At 35.4% G+C, this 15,408-nt stretch overlaps 1 protein-coding gene and 1 pseudogene across 1 annotated transcript; both read left to right on the forward strand.

Annotated features, from left to right (window-relative positions):
• The first annotated feature begins 844 nt into the window (after positions 1-844).
• LOC121800283 lies at positions 845-10,964 on the forward strand (annotated as a pseudogene).
• A 609-nt stretch (positions 10,965-11,573) lies between these two features.
• Positions 11,574-14,163, forward strand: LOC121801654 (putative cytochrome c oxidase subunit 5b-like). The gene is made up of 6 exons (XM_042201191.1): positions 11,574-11,913; positions 12,124-12,206; positions 12,303-12,353; positions 12,622-12,688; positions 12,777-12,856; positions 13,746-14,163. The coding sequence occupies exons 1-6, from the start codon at positions 11,766-11,768 to the stop codon at positions 13,815-13,817; spliced, it is 501 nt and encodes a 166-aa protein (XP_042057125.1). The 5' UTR covers positions 11,574-11,765; the 3' UTR covers positions 13,818-14,163.
• Positions 14,164-15,408: the final 1,245 nt, after the last annotated feature.

Raw genomic sequence — 15,408 nt, forward strand, 5'->3', positions numbered from 1 at the left:
CAAAAATGACAAAATGATACAATTTTTCGTGGACGGAGAGTACTAATCAGTCGGCAACAATTTAGAAAAATATTCAAATTTAAAAAAAATTTAATTCTTTAATTTATTGAATATATATATAATAACTTCTATTAAATTATATGAGAATTTGTTATAAATTGTTCATATCATTTCTTTTTTATTACTATAGAATAATATTACTAATTACAAAATTAAATTATAATTTTATTCAATTGTATTTAAAATTTAAGAACATTATATATACAGGTAAAATTTATGTACATTTATATTTATTCAATAATTAAGTTCACAACGAAACATTCTTAATGTTTAGTATTAGTTGTCAACTAATACTAAATGTTTAATTATCAGTTTTATACACGATTTTAAACGTGTCGTAGACAGTCAATATATTTAATTTTTTTGGTAATGCAATCGACATGACACTGTTTTGGTGGCCGAATAAAATAAGAATTTCTTTTGCTTTTTTTCTTTCAAAATAAGTGATCTTTTTTCATCTATTTATTAAATTAAGCCCAATATTTATAAAAAAATTCCATCTTTAATTAAATACGACGTCACCAATTGCATGTAAGTTAGAACTCAATTGTCTTTATTCCCGCCTTTAAATTTTCTCAACTTTTCAACTATATGTCAATTACTTTAATATTAAATAAACACATCCCCTAAATCATGACCAAATTTATAACATCTCTAGTATTGACTTCTCCTCTCCCCATTCTATAAAACAATTGCACAATTTCACCCAACCACAAAAGAAAGTGTATATCATCCCCATCCCCACCTAAAAAAAAGAAGAAGAAGAAGAAATAAAGTTTCAAGCATGGAAGATGGTTTCTTCTATTCCTTTTTGTACTTTATAGTTTCATCATTTTTTTCTGATTTTCTTGATGAAAGTTGTGGTTCATGATTTTTGGTGGATACCCACAAGAATTGAGAATCATTTCATGCAACAAGGGATTAATAGCCCAAAATATGAGTATTTCTTGGGCAATTTGAGAGAGATTTCCATCTTAAGTTTGAAGGCTTCTTCCGAATCCATGCCTCTCTCTCATGACATTTTCCCTAGAGCTCTCTCTTTCATTCATCTTTGGAAGAAGATATATGGTATGTATTCATTCTTTTATTTTTTATTTTTTATTTTTTCTTTTGTTTGATTGTTCGTTAGGCTTCGTAATGTTTACTTGACTTTTTTGCCATCTTTTGGTGTATCGTGTGTAGCCTTGTGTGTTCTTGTTTGGATTTGATCTTTTTAGTGGGTTAAAATTTTTTTATTTGATCTTAAATTGTATTATTTCAATTTTTAGTAGCTTTGCTTTCTGTATGTGCGCACGCCCCATCTACAAATAACACTTTTCAAAACCGAAACACAATATTCATTATAGTACATTCTCCATATTTGATTCTGATTTCTTGGATTGTTACATTTCTCAAGAAATCTCTTTTACTAGATTTACGCTATATATATAATCTTTGTGATATGTAAACTTGTGATAAAATTGTGTAATGGTTACAATTTTTATTCCATAATTCTATCTGTATTTTCCATTAATGGTAGCCGACTTAATTAATATTTTTCGGTTAGAAATAAAACCATTCTTATCTGCATGATGTATACATCAATAATTAATGTCAACGCGATGCGACCTTTTCTGGCAAATTCATTTAACGTTATAGTGAGACAAAATTAATCTACAAATATATTAATTGCTAATTATATTGAATTATATTTGTCAAAACCCTTATTTAATTTTCGGCTTTCTTCATAATTAATCACATATTTTTTCAGGTAAAATGTTTCTGATATGGTTCGGACCGACTCCTCGTCTTACAATAACTGATCCTTCCATAATTAAAGAAATATTTTTCTCAAAATCACAATATTTTGAGAAATATGATCCACCATTGCAAGTTAAAAGAATTGAAGGTGATGGTTTGTTGAATCTCAAAGGAGACAAATGGGCTCATCACAGAAGGATTATGCAACCCTTTTTTCGCATGGAAAATCTCAAGGTATTTATTCTAATTACTACTCCCTATTTTCTATTGCATTACCATTAAGTAACTCTTTTTTTGTAATTATTTATTTGTAGCTAATTACCCCAATAATGGCTAAAACCATGGAGGAAGCATTGGTGAAATTGTCTAAAAACATGAACAAAATTGGAAGTTTGGAAATTGAGATTGAAGTATCTGTTTGGTTTCAAAGTTTGTTGGAAGACATAATTACCAAAATAACATTTGGGAGGAACTATGAAGAAGGATTAGTAATTTCTAAACTCCAAGCACACCAAACAGCCCATGCCACTGAGGCTTATCAAAATGCTTTCATCCCTGGTTATAGGTATGTAGTTTTATTGCAATTGATGTTACATCTCATACTACTATATTCTTGGCATATTTAAAATTAAATACGGAGTATTATTTTTATCGTATGCCTGCATGATTCTACTTACATTACAAACATAATATGCCATGGAATTGTTGACTTTTGACCAGAAATCATAACTCCTGAAGCAGAATGTGAATTTAATAATTTAATTGTTGTGTTCAGATATAACCTAAATATCAGTTACACAATTTCTGATGTACAAAATATTAAGCAAAACAGAATATAAACTGGTATGATTAATTATTTGTTTAATTTTTATATTGATTTTAAATAAGGTTCTTGCCAACATCAGCAAGTAGAGTTTCTCGGCGAATATCAAAAGAAATTAGGAATTATTTGCTGAAACTCATCGATCGCCGAAGAAGAAGCGATGATCGGAGCTACGACGAGGCACCAAATGATCGGCAGCCAGCCGATTTATTGGAGGTGATGATGAATGCGGCCGGAAAATCACATCGCCGGAATGATCCAACGGCCTTTACCGATGAAGACGTCGTAGAGGAGTGCAAAACGATATTCTTCGCCGGCACGCACACCACGTCAGCAATGCTGACGTGGACGGCGGTGCTCTTGGCCATGCACAACAATTGGCAGGATGAGGCACGTGACGAGATTTTCAGGGTGTGCGGAGCACGTGATGCCCCTCCTACCAAAGATGATCTTGCAAACCTCAAATTGGTACAGTACGTCACAATAACCTCATAATTATTTTAATTTTTCCTTAATCACTGACTATATTAGTATAATTTATATGCAGCTGGGAATGATTATAAACGAGTCAGTGAGGCTATTGTTAGTAATTCTTGTATTCATCTAATGAGCGCAGCGGAAATTGCATACAAGAATAACAGATCTAGATTCATAATCATATTGCAAGTTGAGCACGTAATACACAACGGAACTAAATCTTACTTGTTGTGTTGTTTTCTTCTACGATTGTGTCCTGCAAGTTGAATCCACTACTATCGAGGTCCACGTGTATTTTGATCCGATGCAGGAACAATTCCTCGATACAATCGCTCTATAGAGAAAGCTAGGAATTCTCTACAAAGCTTTACGTATTTTCTTTCTAATGTTACGATATTTCTCATCTCCCACAATGGAGAATAAATAACCATTATATAGACAAAGAGTCATTAGGGTTTCATGATTGTTGGGCTTATAGACTAATTATAATTGTAGCCCAACTACAATTATTCAATCCATATTAATCTAATCTAGCCCATATCCTTTCAATCTCCCACTTGGACTAGCATTAGATATAATACGCAGTTCCAACTTTGTACCCTTGAGCGGATCAAAATACACATATAGTGTGACCCTTTAGGCCCTCATTATCGACGACGATCTAATCAAAGTCTGCACAAAACTCCTAGACTGCGTTGGCAGCGTAGCTCGATATATGACGGACGTTTACGTGAATTCGGTAAACAAGCCTTTACACAAAGTTTATAGTAACATCCTTTCATTCACGAACCACCCGATTGAGCCTAAGATTTGTCATGTGTCATCCAAATAGCTCAATCACTTTATCTCATCTTTATTAAATGACCCATTCGATCATACTCAATTACTTTAATTGAATATATCTTTGCATTGGCCAATGACTTAATGGTCAAGTAATATAGAGAACTTGAGTGTTCTCTCGAAATTCTAATCGATGAATGAATCTCATTTTTGGCTCAACTACCATTTCCATTTATCTTATGATGTACCCAACACAAGTCCGTATCTTAATCCTCCGATGGGAGGCAAAGTGTAGGACAAGATCAAAGCACACCACTTAACAAACAAAATGTGTAATGACCTCAGATCCAAGGACTATTACATACTTCATGCACTAATAAACTATAGACACCTAACAAAACAGTTTAATAGTAGGGTATACCAATACTCTCCAAAGTATACCATGTGTCCATCACAAGTATCTAATATCTCATAGTTGTGAGAACAACTACATTCTCGAAGAATGTGATGCAAACCCCATGCTAACCTATAACATATCATCAATATCCCATTCTCGATGATCATTGGTTAGGGCTATTTTAGAATTATACTATATCATTAATGTCTCACACCATTAACGACAGTCATAATTCAAGGGAACAAATATTTAGAATAAAATCAAACATTTAAAACAATTATTCCAATAAGTGCACAAAACCCATAGGAAATAAAATTTTCATATAATGTGATCAAGTAATATTGTCTCAACACAAAATGTTTCTAAGACATATAAAACTGTAACTCCCACTGATTCAAAGCCATCTACCAACATGCATAACACCTAAGCTCTCAAACTGCTTGTTGTGTTTTGCTATACATAACGGTTTGGTGAAAGGATCAGCCAAGTTATCATCAGTGGGTACTCTTTCTAATTTTATGTCGCCTCTTTCAATTATTTCTCTGATCAGATGATATCTTCTAGGAACATGCTTGTTTCTGTTCGTAGCTCTAGGTTCTTTTGCTTGCGCAACAGCACCAGTGTTGTCACAATACAAAGGTATTGCACTATTGGCACTCGGAATGACACCCAGTTCTTTAACGAACTCTAACAAAGCAACAGCTTCTTTGGCAGCTTCAGATGCAGCAATATACTCGGCTTCAGTGGTGGAATCGGCAGTTGTACCTTGTTTGAAACTATTCCAACTCACTGCTCCACCATTGAGGACAAAAACATATCCAGACTGAGACTTATAGTCGTCATGGTCTGTTTGGAAACTAGCATCAGTGTACCCAGTAACTGATAACTCTGGTTGTCCACCATAGACTAAGAAATATTCTTTAGTCCTTCTAAGGTACTTAAGAATAGTCTTAACAGTTTTCCAATGTTCTTCACCGGGATTTTGCTGAAATCTGCCTGTCATGCTAAGCGCATAGGCCACATCTGGCCTAGTAGAAATCATGGCATACATAATAGATCCTATTGCCGAAGCATACGGGATCCTTTTCATGTTGTCTCTTTCTTTGTCATTAGAAGGACAATCCTTCTTTGACAATACAATGCCATGTCCCATAGGAAGAAAACCTTTCTTAGAATTCTCCATTGAGAAGCGCCTTAGCAACTTGTCTATGTAAGTGGATTGTGATAATCCCAACATCCTATTCGGTCTATCTCGATAGATCTTGATTCCAAGGATGTAGGAAGCATCACCCAGATCCTTCATCATAAAGGAACTAGACAACCATTCTTTCACGGATTGCATCATGGAACGATCGCTTCCCATAATCAAGATGTCATCAACATATATGATAAGGTATACGACGTTTCCATTTTCGCGTTTACTATAAACACATGGATCCTCTTTGCTTCTGACGAAACCAAACGATTTGATTGTTCTGTCAAAACAAATATTCCAACTCCTCGAAGCTTGCTTAAGTCCATAGATGGACTTCTTTAGCTTGCACACTGCATTCGGCCTTTCTTTCGATACAAAACCTTCTGGCTGTGTCATATAGACATCGCCTTCTAATTCTCCATTGAGAAATGCGGTTTTGACATCCATTTGCCAAATGTCGAAATTGTAGTATGCAGCAATTGCAAGTAATATCCTAATGGACTTGATCTTAGCAACTGGCGAAAAGGTTTCATCATAGTCAATGCCTTCGCGCTGACTATAACCCTTTGCCACTAACCTAGCCTTGTAGGTTTGTACTTTGCCATCTGTATCTCTCTTCTTTTTGAAGATCCATTTGCAACCTATGGGGTAAACCCCATCTGGCAAGTCAACTAGTTCCCAGACTAAGTTGAAGTACATCGAGTCCATTTCAGATATCAAGGCTTCAAGCCACTTCTCTCGATCGGTGTCCGACACCGCCTCGGTATAGGTCTTAGACTCATCATCATCTAAATCAACTTCATCATCTTGGTTCTCAACCATTAGATTCAGTCTCTCAGGTGCACGACGAATCCTTCTAGGCCTATTGAGTTGGTTTCCTTCTGGCTCGGGCTGTTCATTCTGATTGTGAGTAGGCCCAGGAATATCACTATGATCTTCTTGAGGTAGAGGTGATGCAACTATTGTATCATCTTGTATTTGATGCATCTCATTGTCTTGAGGAGGTTCTTCGAGAGTCCCTCTAAGGTCTCCTCTAATAGTATTTTCCCCTCCCAATAGATCATCAAAAACTCCCACTGAGTTATTGTTCAAACCATTTGACAATACATCATCCTCATTGTTAACTTGTGGTTCTTGAATTTCTTCAAGATCTACTGTATTTTGACCTTGTTCCTTGCAGACATAATTGTCTTCAAGGAACGTCACATTCCTTGATGTTATCACCTTGTGATTTTCAGGACAGTAGAAATCGTATCCCCTAGTTTGTTTAGGATATCCCACAAAGTAACACTTCTCACTTTTAGATTCCAACTTATCAGTCATTTGTTTCTTAACAAAAGCTGGACAACCCCAGGTCCGCATATAGTTAAGACAAGGCTTTTTGCCATACCATAACTCATATGGTGTTTTCTCAACTGATTTAGATGGAACTCTATTTAGAATGTAAATAGCAGTCAATAAAGCATGACCCCAGAGAAATAAAGGAAAACTAGCTAAACTCATCATGGATCGAACCATATCTAATAGTGTTCGGTTTCTCCTTTCAGATACTCCATTCATTTGTGGTGTACCAGGAGGTGTCCAGTCCGACTGAATTCCATGCGATTTCAAGTAATCAAGAAATTCTCGGCTCAAGTATTCCCCTCCTCGATCTGATCGAAGAGTTTTTATACTTTTCCCAAGTTGTTTCTCAACTTCACACTTAAACTCTATAAATTTCTCAAAGGCCTCAGATTTGTGTTTCATAAGATACACATATCCATACCTTGTCAAATCATCAGTGAAAGTAATGAAGTACGAATAACCACCTTTTGCTTGAGTTGGAAACGGTCCGCACACATCTGTGTGGATCAACTCTAGCACATCATTAGCACGCACCCCTTTCCCAGAAAGTGGCTTATTAGTCATCTTTCCTTTGAGACAGAATTCACAAGCACCATATGATTCAAAATCAAATGAATTTAGATAGTCTAACTTTCTCAATCTCGCTATCCTTTTCTCATTGATATGACCAAGTCTACAATGCCAAAGATAAGTAGCATTATCCGTATTACATAGCTTAAGTCTTTTATTTTGCACATTGAGAATATCCCGTTTGCATTCAAGCATATATAATCCATTCTCTAAAGAGGCATTTCCATAAAACAATCCATTATTAGAAAACGAGCACCTGCTGTTTGCAAAATGGAAGGAAAAACCTTCGATGTCCAACATCGGAATGGAAATAATATTCTTTGAAATAACTGGAACGAAATAACAATTATGTAAATCTAGTCTATGTCCTGAGGGAAGATCTAATCTATAAGTTCCCACGCGTTCGGCAGCAACTTTTGCTCCATTTCCAACACGCAGGTCTACTTCCCCAGGCCTCACTTTCCCGCTGTCAATTAAATCTTGCACATTATTACAAATGTGTGAACCACAAGCGGTATCCAATACCCAGGATTGTGAGTTATTCATAGACATATTTATCTCAATGACAAACATAGCTGAGCTCCCACTCATTGCACCTTGTGCCTTGAGTTTTGGGCAGTCTCTCTGCCACTCCGTGAAATTTGACCTAGTCAATTTGTTTGTTTCCATCATACACTCATAAGATAAGTTTGACATATTATCTGAACAGAAAATAAAACGAAAAGCAAATTAGAAAAGCATACAAAGATCACAATCGCATCACTAATCAAACAAGGGTTTATTGTATTGATTAGCTCCCACTAATTTTAACATATATTATGTCCCCCAAACATAAAATACGAATTTATATCTAATATAAATTCTAGTGGTCCAAGATCCAAGTCTATATTATTGCAGCCTCTGCGAGGGCTGATGACTACAATAATATCACCAGGTAGGCCTCTAAGCCAATTGTAACAACAATTTTACAATTCTTGGTTTATTAATCTAATTAATATACGTCCATAAATTATTCTGGTTGCGAGGGCTACTCAAAATAATTTAAGCAAGTCAACCCCATCACACGATGCCAACCATGCATCTATGAATGAGCCTAAACCTTGTAGATTTAGAGTAAACACGAGGGCGTAAAACTCGTGGTCGAAAAGGCTAGGAGCATCAAACAATTGTGATGGACGACGCGTTTGTTTCAAAACGAGACTTATATTTTGTGGGGAATAATTTTGTGATACTAATTGTCAATTTAATATCTAATATTAAAATCTTAAACAATTACTGGGCGCCGCCTACCCAGACATAGTATAACACGGACTACAAATACTGGGCGCCGTCTACCCAGACATAGTATAACACGGACTACACATACTGGGCGCCGCCTACCCAGACAATAAAACGGTCTCTAACTACTATAGTTAAATAAATAAGCATAAAATCAAATAGCATGCTTATCACTTAGGATATCAAATAATGCTCAATGAATAAAATCAAATTTTATTCTCTAATTTAAATGTGGATTTAATTATATTAATTCTAAATTAATATAATTATACATGTTTAATATTAATTCCAAATTAATATTGTGTTGTGGAGTTAAAATTATATTAATTCAAAATTATTGTAACAAAATGTATTAATCCAATTAATAAATTTATCATATAATCTATATCAATTCCAAATTAATATAAGCAGATACTTAATATTAATTCTAAACTAATATTAAAGGAACATATAGGGTATTTAATATTAATTCTAAACTAAAAGGGTACTTGGTATTAATTCTAAACTAAACAGATACCCTAAACATGCACTATTAATAAATAATAATTTCTTGGCATGGATTTGTCGGCGGAAGCATGATTCTCTTTTCCAAATTTTTCGAAAAATTTGAGGTCAAAATCCAAAACAGATGGCAATTTGCGGTAATTTTTTACAAAAAAATTGTTAAAAGAATCGATATCTAATTTCAACTTATGAAACCAATTTCTTGAAAAGTTTGATATCAAATTTCGAAGCATATCAGTCACGTAATTCTAATTTCTAAAATTAATCCACAAGGGCATGAATCCCACTACTACACCTTGTCGACAACATCATCACAAGGCAACTGTATCTGCCTCAACTTCTTCTCATCACAGGGATAGAATTCCCATTCCAAATCCCCATTTAACGTTGTTATGGACAAAGCAAAAGAGCGACAGCACTGCAAACAAGGCAGCGTAACCAACCAATTGCGGAACCACGACGTTGAAAGAATTTTGAAATCCAATTTCACAATTTTGATTTCCAAAATCATCCACAAATTAATTAGGAAACAAAATTAATTATGAATCGAGCCCCGAGCTCTGATACCACTATTAGGATCGTCGACTGCAACATTAGTTTGATATTGTCCGCTTTGGGTCAAGCCCGCACGGATTTGTTTTTGGGTCACTCCCAAAAGGCCTCAAACTAATTGGGGTTGGACAGAAATTATATACACCTTCCAACTTCCCTTACTCATCCGATATGGGACGGGTTTGTAACCCAACAAACCTCCCCTCAAACCGAGACCACATAGGAAACGCAGTTGACACGAACATGGGTCGTTCCAGCCCTGGCCCCTGGGGTCATCCTGGGCCCGACTCTAACCCGAGTCCTTCAGGGCCCGACCCTAACCGGGGCTCATCCAGGCACAACCCATAGCCACCTGGGCTCTGATACCACTTGTTAGTAATTCTTGTATTCATCTAATGAGCGCAGCGGAAATTGCATACAAGAATAACAGATCTAGATTCATAATCATATTGCAAGTTGAGCACGTAATACACAACGGAACTAAATCTTACTTGTTGTGTTGTTTTCTTCTACGATTGTGTCCTGCAAGTTGAATCCACTACTATCGAGGTCCACGTGTATTTTGATCCGATGCAGGAACAATTCCTCGATACAATCGCTCTATAGAGAAAGCTAGGAATTCTCTACAAAGCTTTACGTATTTTCTTTCTAATGTTACGATATTTCTCATCTCCCACAATGGAGAATAAATAACCATTATATAGACAAAGAGTCATTAGGGTTTCATGATTGTTGGGCTTATAGACTAATTATAATTGTAGCCCAACTACAATTATTCAATCCATATTAATCTAATCTAGCCCATATCCTTTCAGCTATACCCACCGGTTGTTGCGATGATTAGACGGGCTAAAGAAGATGTTTGTATAAGCGGAATCCTCATTCCAAAGGATACTGAGCTTCTTATCCCAACCATAGCCGTTCATCACGATTCAACACTATGGGGTGACGATGTACCAGATTTTAACCCAAGCAGATTTGCTGAAGGTGTGAGCCACCCACTGGCTTACCTCCCTTTCGGGTCGGGTGCTCGGCGATGCGTCGGTCAAAACCTAGCCATTCTAGAGGCCAAGTTAGCTATTGCAATGATTCTTCAGCGTTTCTCTCTTAAGCTGGCGCCCAAGTATCAGCACACCCCTTCGGTGCTGACGCTCCTCCATCCACAACATGGTGCACCTATTGTATTTACAAGCTTATTGAATTAGGTTAATCAGATTAAATTTAGTGGTAGTGTGATATATTAATCAAACCAAAAACTATAAATTTTTTCAACTTCCTAATTTCCAAACCCGAAAAGAATTTGATTTGCTTCTCCTTTCATATGCCATATTAATTGTCGGTATGTGTGTTTCTTGAAAACTAATTAATTGTGTAAAATGATGACTTTTCTATGGATTGATGATCAAATACGTACATTGTATATTAATATTTTGGGCTTGAATGAACTAAATTAGTAAAGTTATTCCACATGTTATAGGTGAAACAAAGATTCAAATCACTTGGTCTCAATCCGTAAACTTGTCATGGTATTCGCATGCTTCATTTTTAAAAATTAATTTATTTTAATTTAATGGTTAAAGCTACTTTTCAACCTCCATATATTTTTTTAATAATAAGGTCATATCATGAACAATCATTTAAAAATAAATAAAAATAATAATAATAGTGATTTTATGTACCTAATGAACTTCCTTAATTAACACATAATTATAATTTTGCGAATTCGCTGAATAAAGAATCCGACGGCCCAATTGCAAAAACACGGAGTCAAAACATAAATAATAAAATTTCTCTTTTTATTTTCCATTTCGAAAATGAAAATGAAAATAAAAATAAAAATAAAAATAAAATAGTATTCTCTCTCTACAGTCGCTAAACAAAGCTACCCTACTCGGCCGAAGTGCCATCTCCATCCCCATCCCCATCCCCATCCCCATCCCATTCGATTCTACTGTCGTCTCCCTTGGAGAAATCAAAGAGAGTGATTCTATCTTGTTGTTGTTGATCCAAGGGCCACCTTTCAATACCACATTCAAACCTGAATCATGTGGAGAAGGCTCGCGATTCAGCTACGATCGCTCGAACCAGGCCGATTCGCATCAAGGCCTGTCCGATGCGCCGCCGCATCTTCGGCCGCGCCAATGAATGTCCTCCGATCATCCGCCGCCTCCTATCGACATTTCTCTGCATCTGGTTGGTGCCTCCGCCTAACCCTAAATTTTAAATTTTATAGTAGTTCTGTCGATTTTGATTGGTACATATGAAATTCTATAGCGATGTAGAGTTAGATTGGTACATATGAAATTTTATAGCTCTGTCGAATTAGATTGGTGCATATGATTGTGATTCCGCGATTATTATGAAATTCGATTTTTGGGTGATTAATTTTTCATAAATGAATAGGGAATGCTTCTGCATTAAGAGTGGAAGATGTAGTGCCCATCGCTACTGGTCATGAGCGAGAGGAGTTGGAAGCTGAGCTTCAAGTTAGTATTTTATCTCTGGCTACATGTTTTTGCTTTTAGCAATAACATATGGAGTGATAATTTTCTCACAATTTGTATTGAATCCTTTTTAACTAGGGAAAGGACATTCTCGAAATCAACCACCCATCGGGTCCTTTTGGAACGAAGGTCAGCATTGTTTCGTATGAATTTCCTTTCAAATTCGTTTCATGTTCTATGTTGGAATTATTTTACCTTAGCTATCAGAATTCAGAACTATGATATTGTAGCTACTATTATCTTTTGAGATTCTGCCTCTCTAGTATAGAATTGATTGCTTGTGTATGCTCAATTGCTCACTCATTTGTCTTCTTAAAGAATGTCTATTATGTTTCCTGCCTTATTGTGAAATGTGCCTAATGAAGAGTCATTATATCTACCTTTTCCTGTCCTGCAGGAAGCCCCTGCCGTGATTAAGTCTTATTACAGCAAAAGAATTGTGGGATGCCCTGGTGGTGAAGGCGGTAAGTCTTTTGTTATGTGTTTTCACCTTTTGTTTTGTTCCTCTGTTTATGGATAGTGATAATCTATTCTATCCCCAAAACTCTACAGAGGATGAGCATGATGTTGTTTGGTTTTGGCTAGAGAAGGGCAAGCCACATGAATGCCCAGTATGCTCACAGTATTTTACGGTAAGTCTGGTTAGCTTCACCAAATAATGTTTATTGTTAAAGATGCTAAATTGTTTTGGTGTCCTTTTTAATCTCATAACACCTGATTCAAGAAAGCTTGACAGATCAGTTATAACTACATATGGTCCTCTGTCCTTATTGTGATTCTAAGACTATTCACATTTCTATAACCATGTTGATACTTCTTGCATAGAAATTGCTAAATGCAAATTTGAACTTGTCTAGATAGACTCATTAAAGGAAAATATTTTGAAAGCACAAATATACCTTTGCTTCAGTTGCTTTACACTGGAACAAGATGCAAATGATTGGGTGGAAATGACTAATGAGGGATAGGCAGCTGGTACCAGTTTATTCATGTATATAAATTACATATTGTCTTGTCTTTAGATGATTCTAGATGGATGGTTGACAACATCAACTTACCTAAGCTTTACACATCTTTGGACATCTTTTGGATTGTATTTTTTCTTTGTTCACGGTTGAAATGCATCATGCATTACAATAAAAAAATTTATTAAACCAAATAAATTATAAAGAAGAATTTTTGTAAGTATTTTCTTGTATTAAGAAGTTTGCTCATTTCTAGTGAAAGCCACTTGTTTAACTTAGTTTCTTTAGCATCTTCTTCTTGCCCATGAATCTTTGTTTGCTGCCAAGGTGTGGGATGGACTAGATGATAAACCTATTGCTTTGCTGTGTGTGCTTAGAGATTCAGTTTAGATTTAGCTCAGCTTATTTATAATCATGAACTCCTGAACAATAGATAGGCTTTACTTCAACAAGTCAAGTCTTGTTATGTTAATTTGTATCACCTTTAGCATTTGAACATCCATGTTTTAAATGCTTTATTTCCATCAAAATGTTCACAAATTTTCCTTGTCCACAGTTGGAAGTGGTGGGCCCGGGTGGACCACCTGATGGACATGGAGACGAAGATGATCACGATCACCACCACTAAAGATAGTCGGCATGTTTGCTGCCAGAATAAGATCTGGTGACAGGATGAGGAGTTTTGTAATATTCTTCAGGTTTTGAAGCTCATTGGTTTTCGAAACGAACTGCTTTCACTATGGCCTTGTTGCTTTGGCAACAATTGAACCTATTTCTCCTCACCTTTCTTTTTTGGAATATAAAACATGGGAAGGTGATCCATATAAATTATGGATTTCAAACCATTGAGGATACAATAATTGCTGACAACATTTAGTTCACTGTGTTACATTTTATTGTTCTGCTATTGGGCAGAACTTTCAGACGGATTACAAAAATATTTTGGCAAATTTGTTTTTATTTCCTTTCCTAAATTGGTTTATTTTTTAAAATTCCATAGCTGGTTATGCTGCCTAGTCATATATGTGCTTTATGAAAGTAGTACTACTACTATAAATTCAATAGCGCATTTTGGCCTATATTTGAAGTGATGTTTTTATGCTCAGTAAATTAATTAATATGATTGCAACTAAACAATGTTCTGAAAGTTGAATTTTGTTTTCTTAGGGATCGTGATTGGGTTACTTTGACAACAAGAAATTGATCATTGTAATACTGAATTGCATAATGGGATCATACAACTGGAATCGATTCAAAAGGGAGAAGACGTTAATTTATTCTTTGGTTGTATAATAAGGATAGATGGTTTAATGGAGAATTTATTTTGCTAATATAATCCCACTTAATCCTTATTTAACTCTTTTCATTCTGTACCTACTTTCTTTTATATTCTCCACCTTTCATTAGTCGGTAAATATCGTTCAAATGTTGATCTTGTTATTAAGAGCATCTCCATCCGTGCTCTTGCCAAAGAGCACGGATGTGGGCCAGGAGCCACTTTTGGCAAGAGCACGGATGTAGGCCCGAATCCACTTTTATTACTTTTTTACTCCATGCTCTTAGGCAAGAGCACAACATCCACATTCATGCTCTTCTGCAAAGACATGCTCAAGGGTCCCACCATTCTATTATTCAATTTAAATAAAAACATTTTCACAATATTAAAACTCATTAAAAATATTCGAAATACTATTACAAATTAAAAAAAAAATTATATAATTAAAATACTAAAAATTTAAAATTACATAATTAAAATACTAAAATTTTAAAATTACATAATTAAAATCTTAAAAAATAAAAAATACATAATTAAAGGCTAAAAAATACCCCATGTGGAAGACTATTCCTCTGGCCCTATCCCCAATGTTCTTCGGAGACCCCGTATCATTGCCAAATGTGAATCAAGTTGATCGGGGGTCATATTTGACCTATCAGCCAAATTGAGTTGAGCCAAAAGGGTCCACAACGAGTTGGAGGGGTGATCGCCGGAGCCGGACATTTTTTTTTGTAAGTAAGAGTGAAAGATTGAGAATTGATAAGAGAAGATGAGAGAATTTAGATGAGAATTGTGTAGTGTGTGTGTGAAATTTTTGGTGTAGAAGTGAGGGTATTTATAGATGAAAATGTGAATTTTGGGGAAAAAAATTAAAAAATAAATTAAAAGTGGGGAGAAAACGGATATAATTTATTGGGAAGTGGAAAATATATATTTTTATTTA

This window comes from Salvia splendens, chromosome 4, assembly GCF_004379255.2.
Source record: "Salvia splendens isolate huo1 chromosome 4, SspV2, whole genome shotgun sequence".
Lineage (NCBI taxonomy): Eukaryota > Viridiplantae > Streptophyta > Magnoliopsida > Lamiales > Lamiaceae > Salvia > Salvia splendens.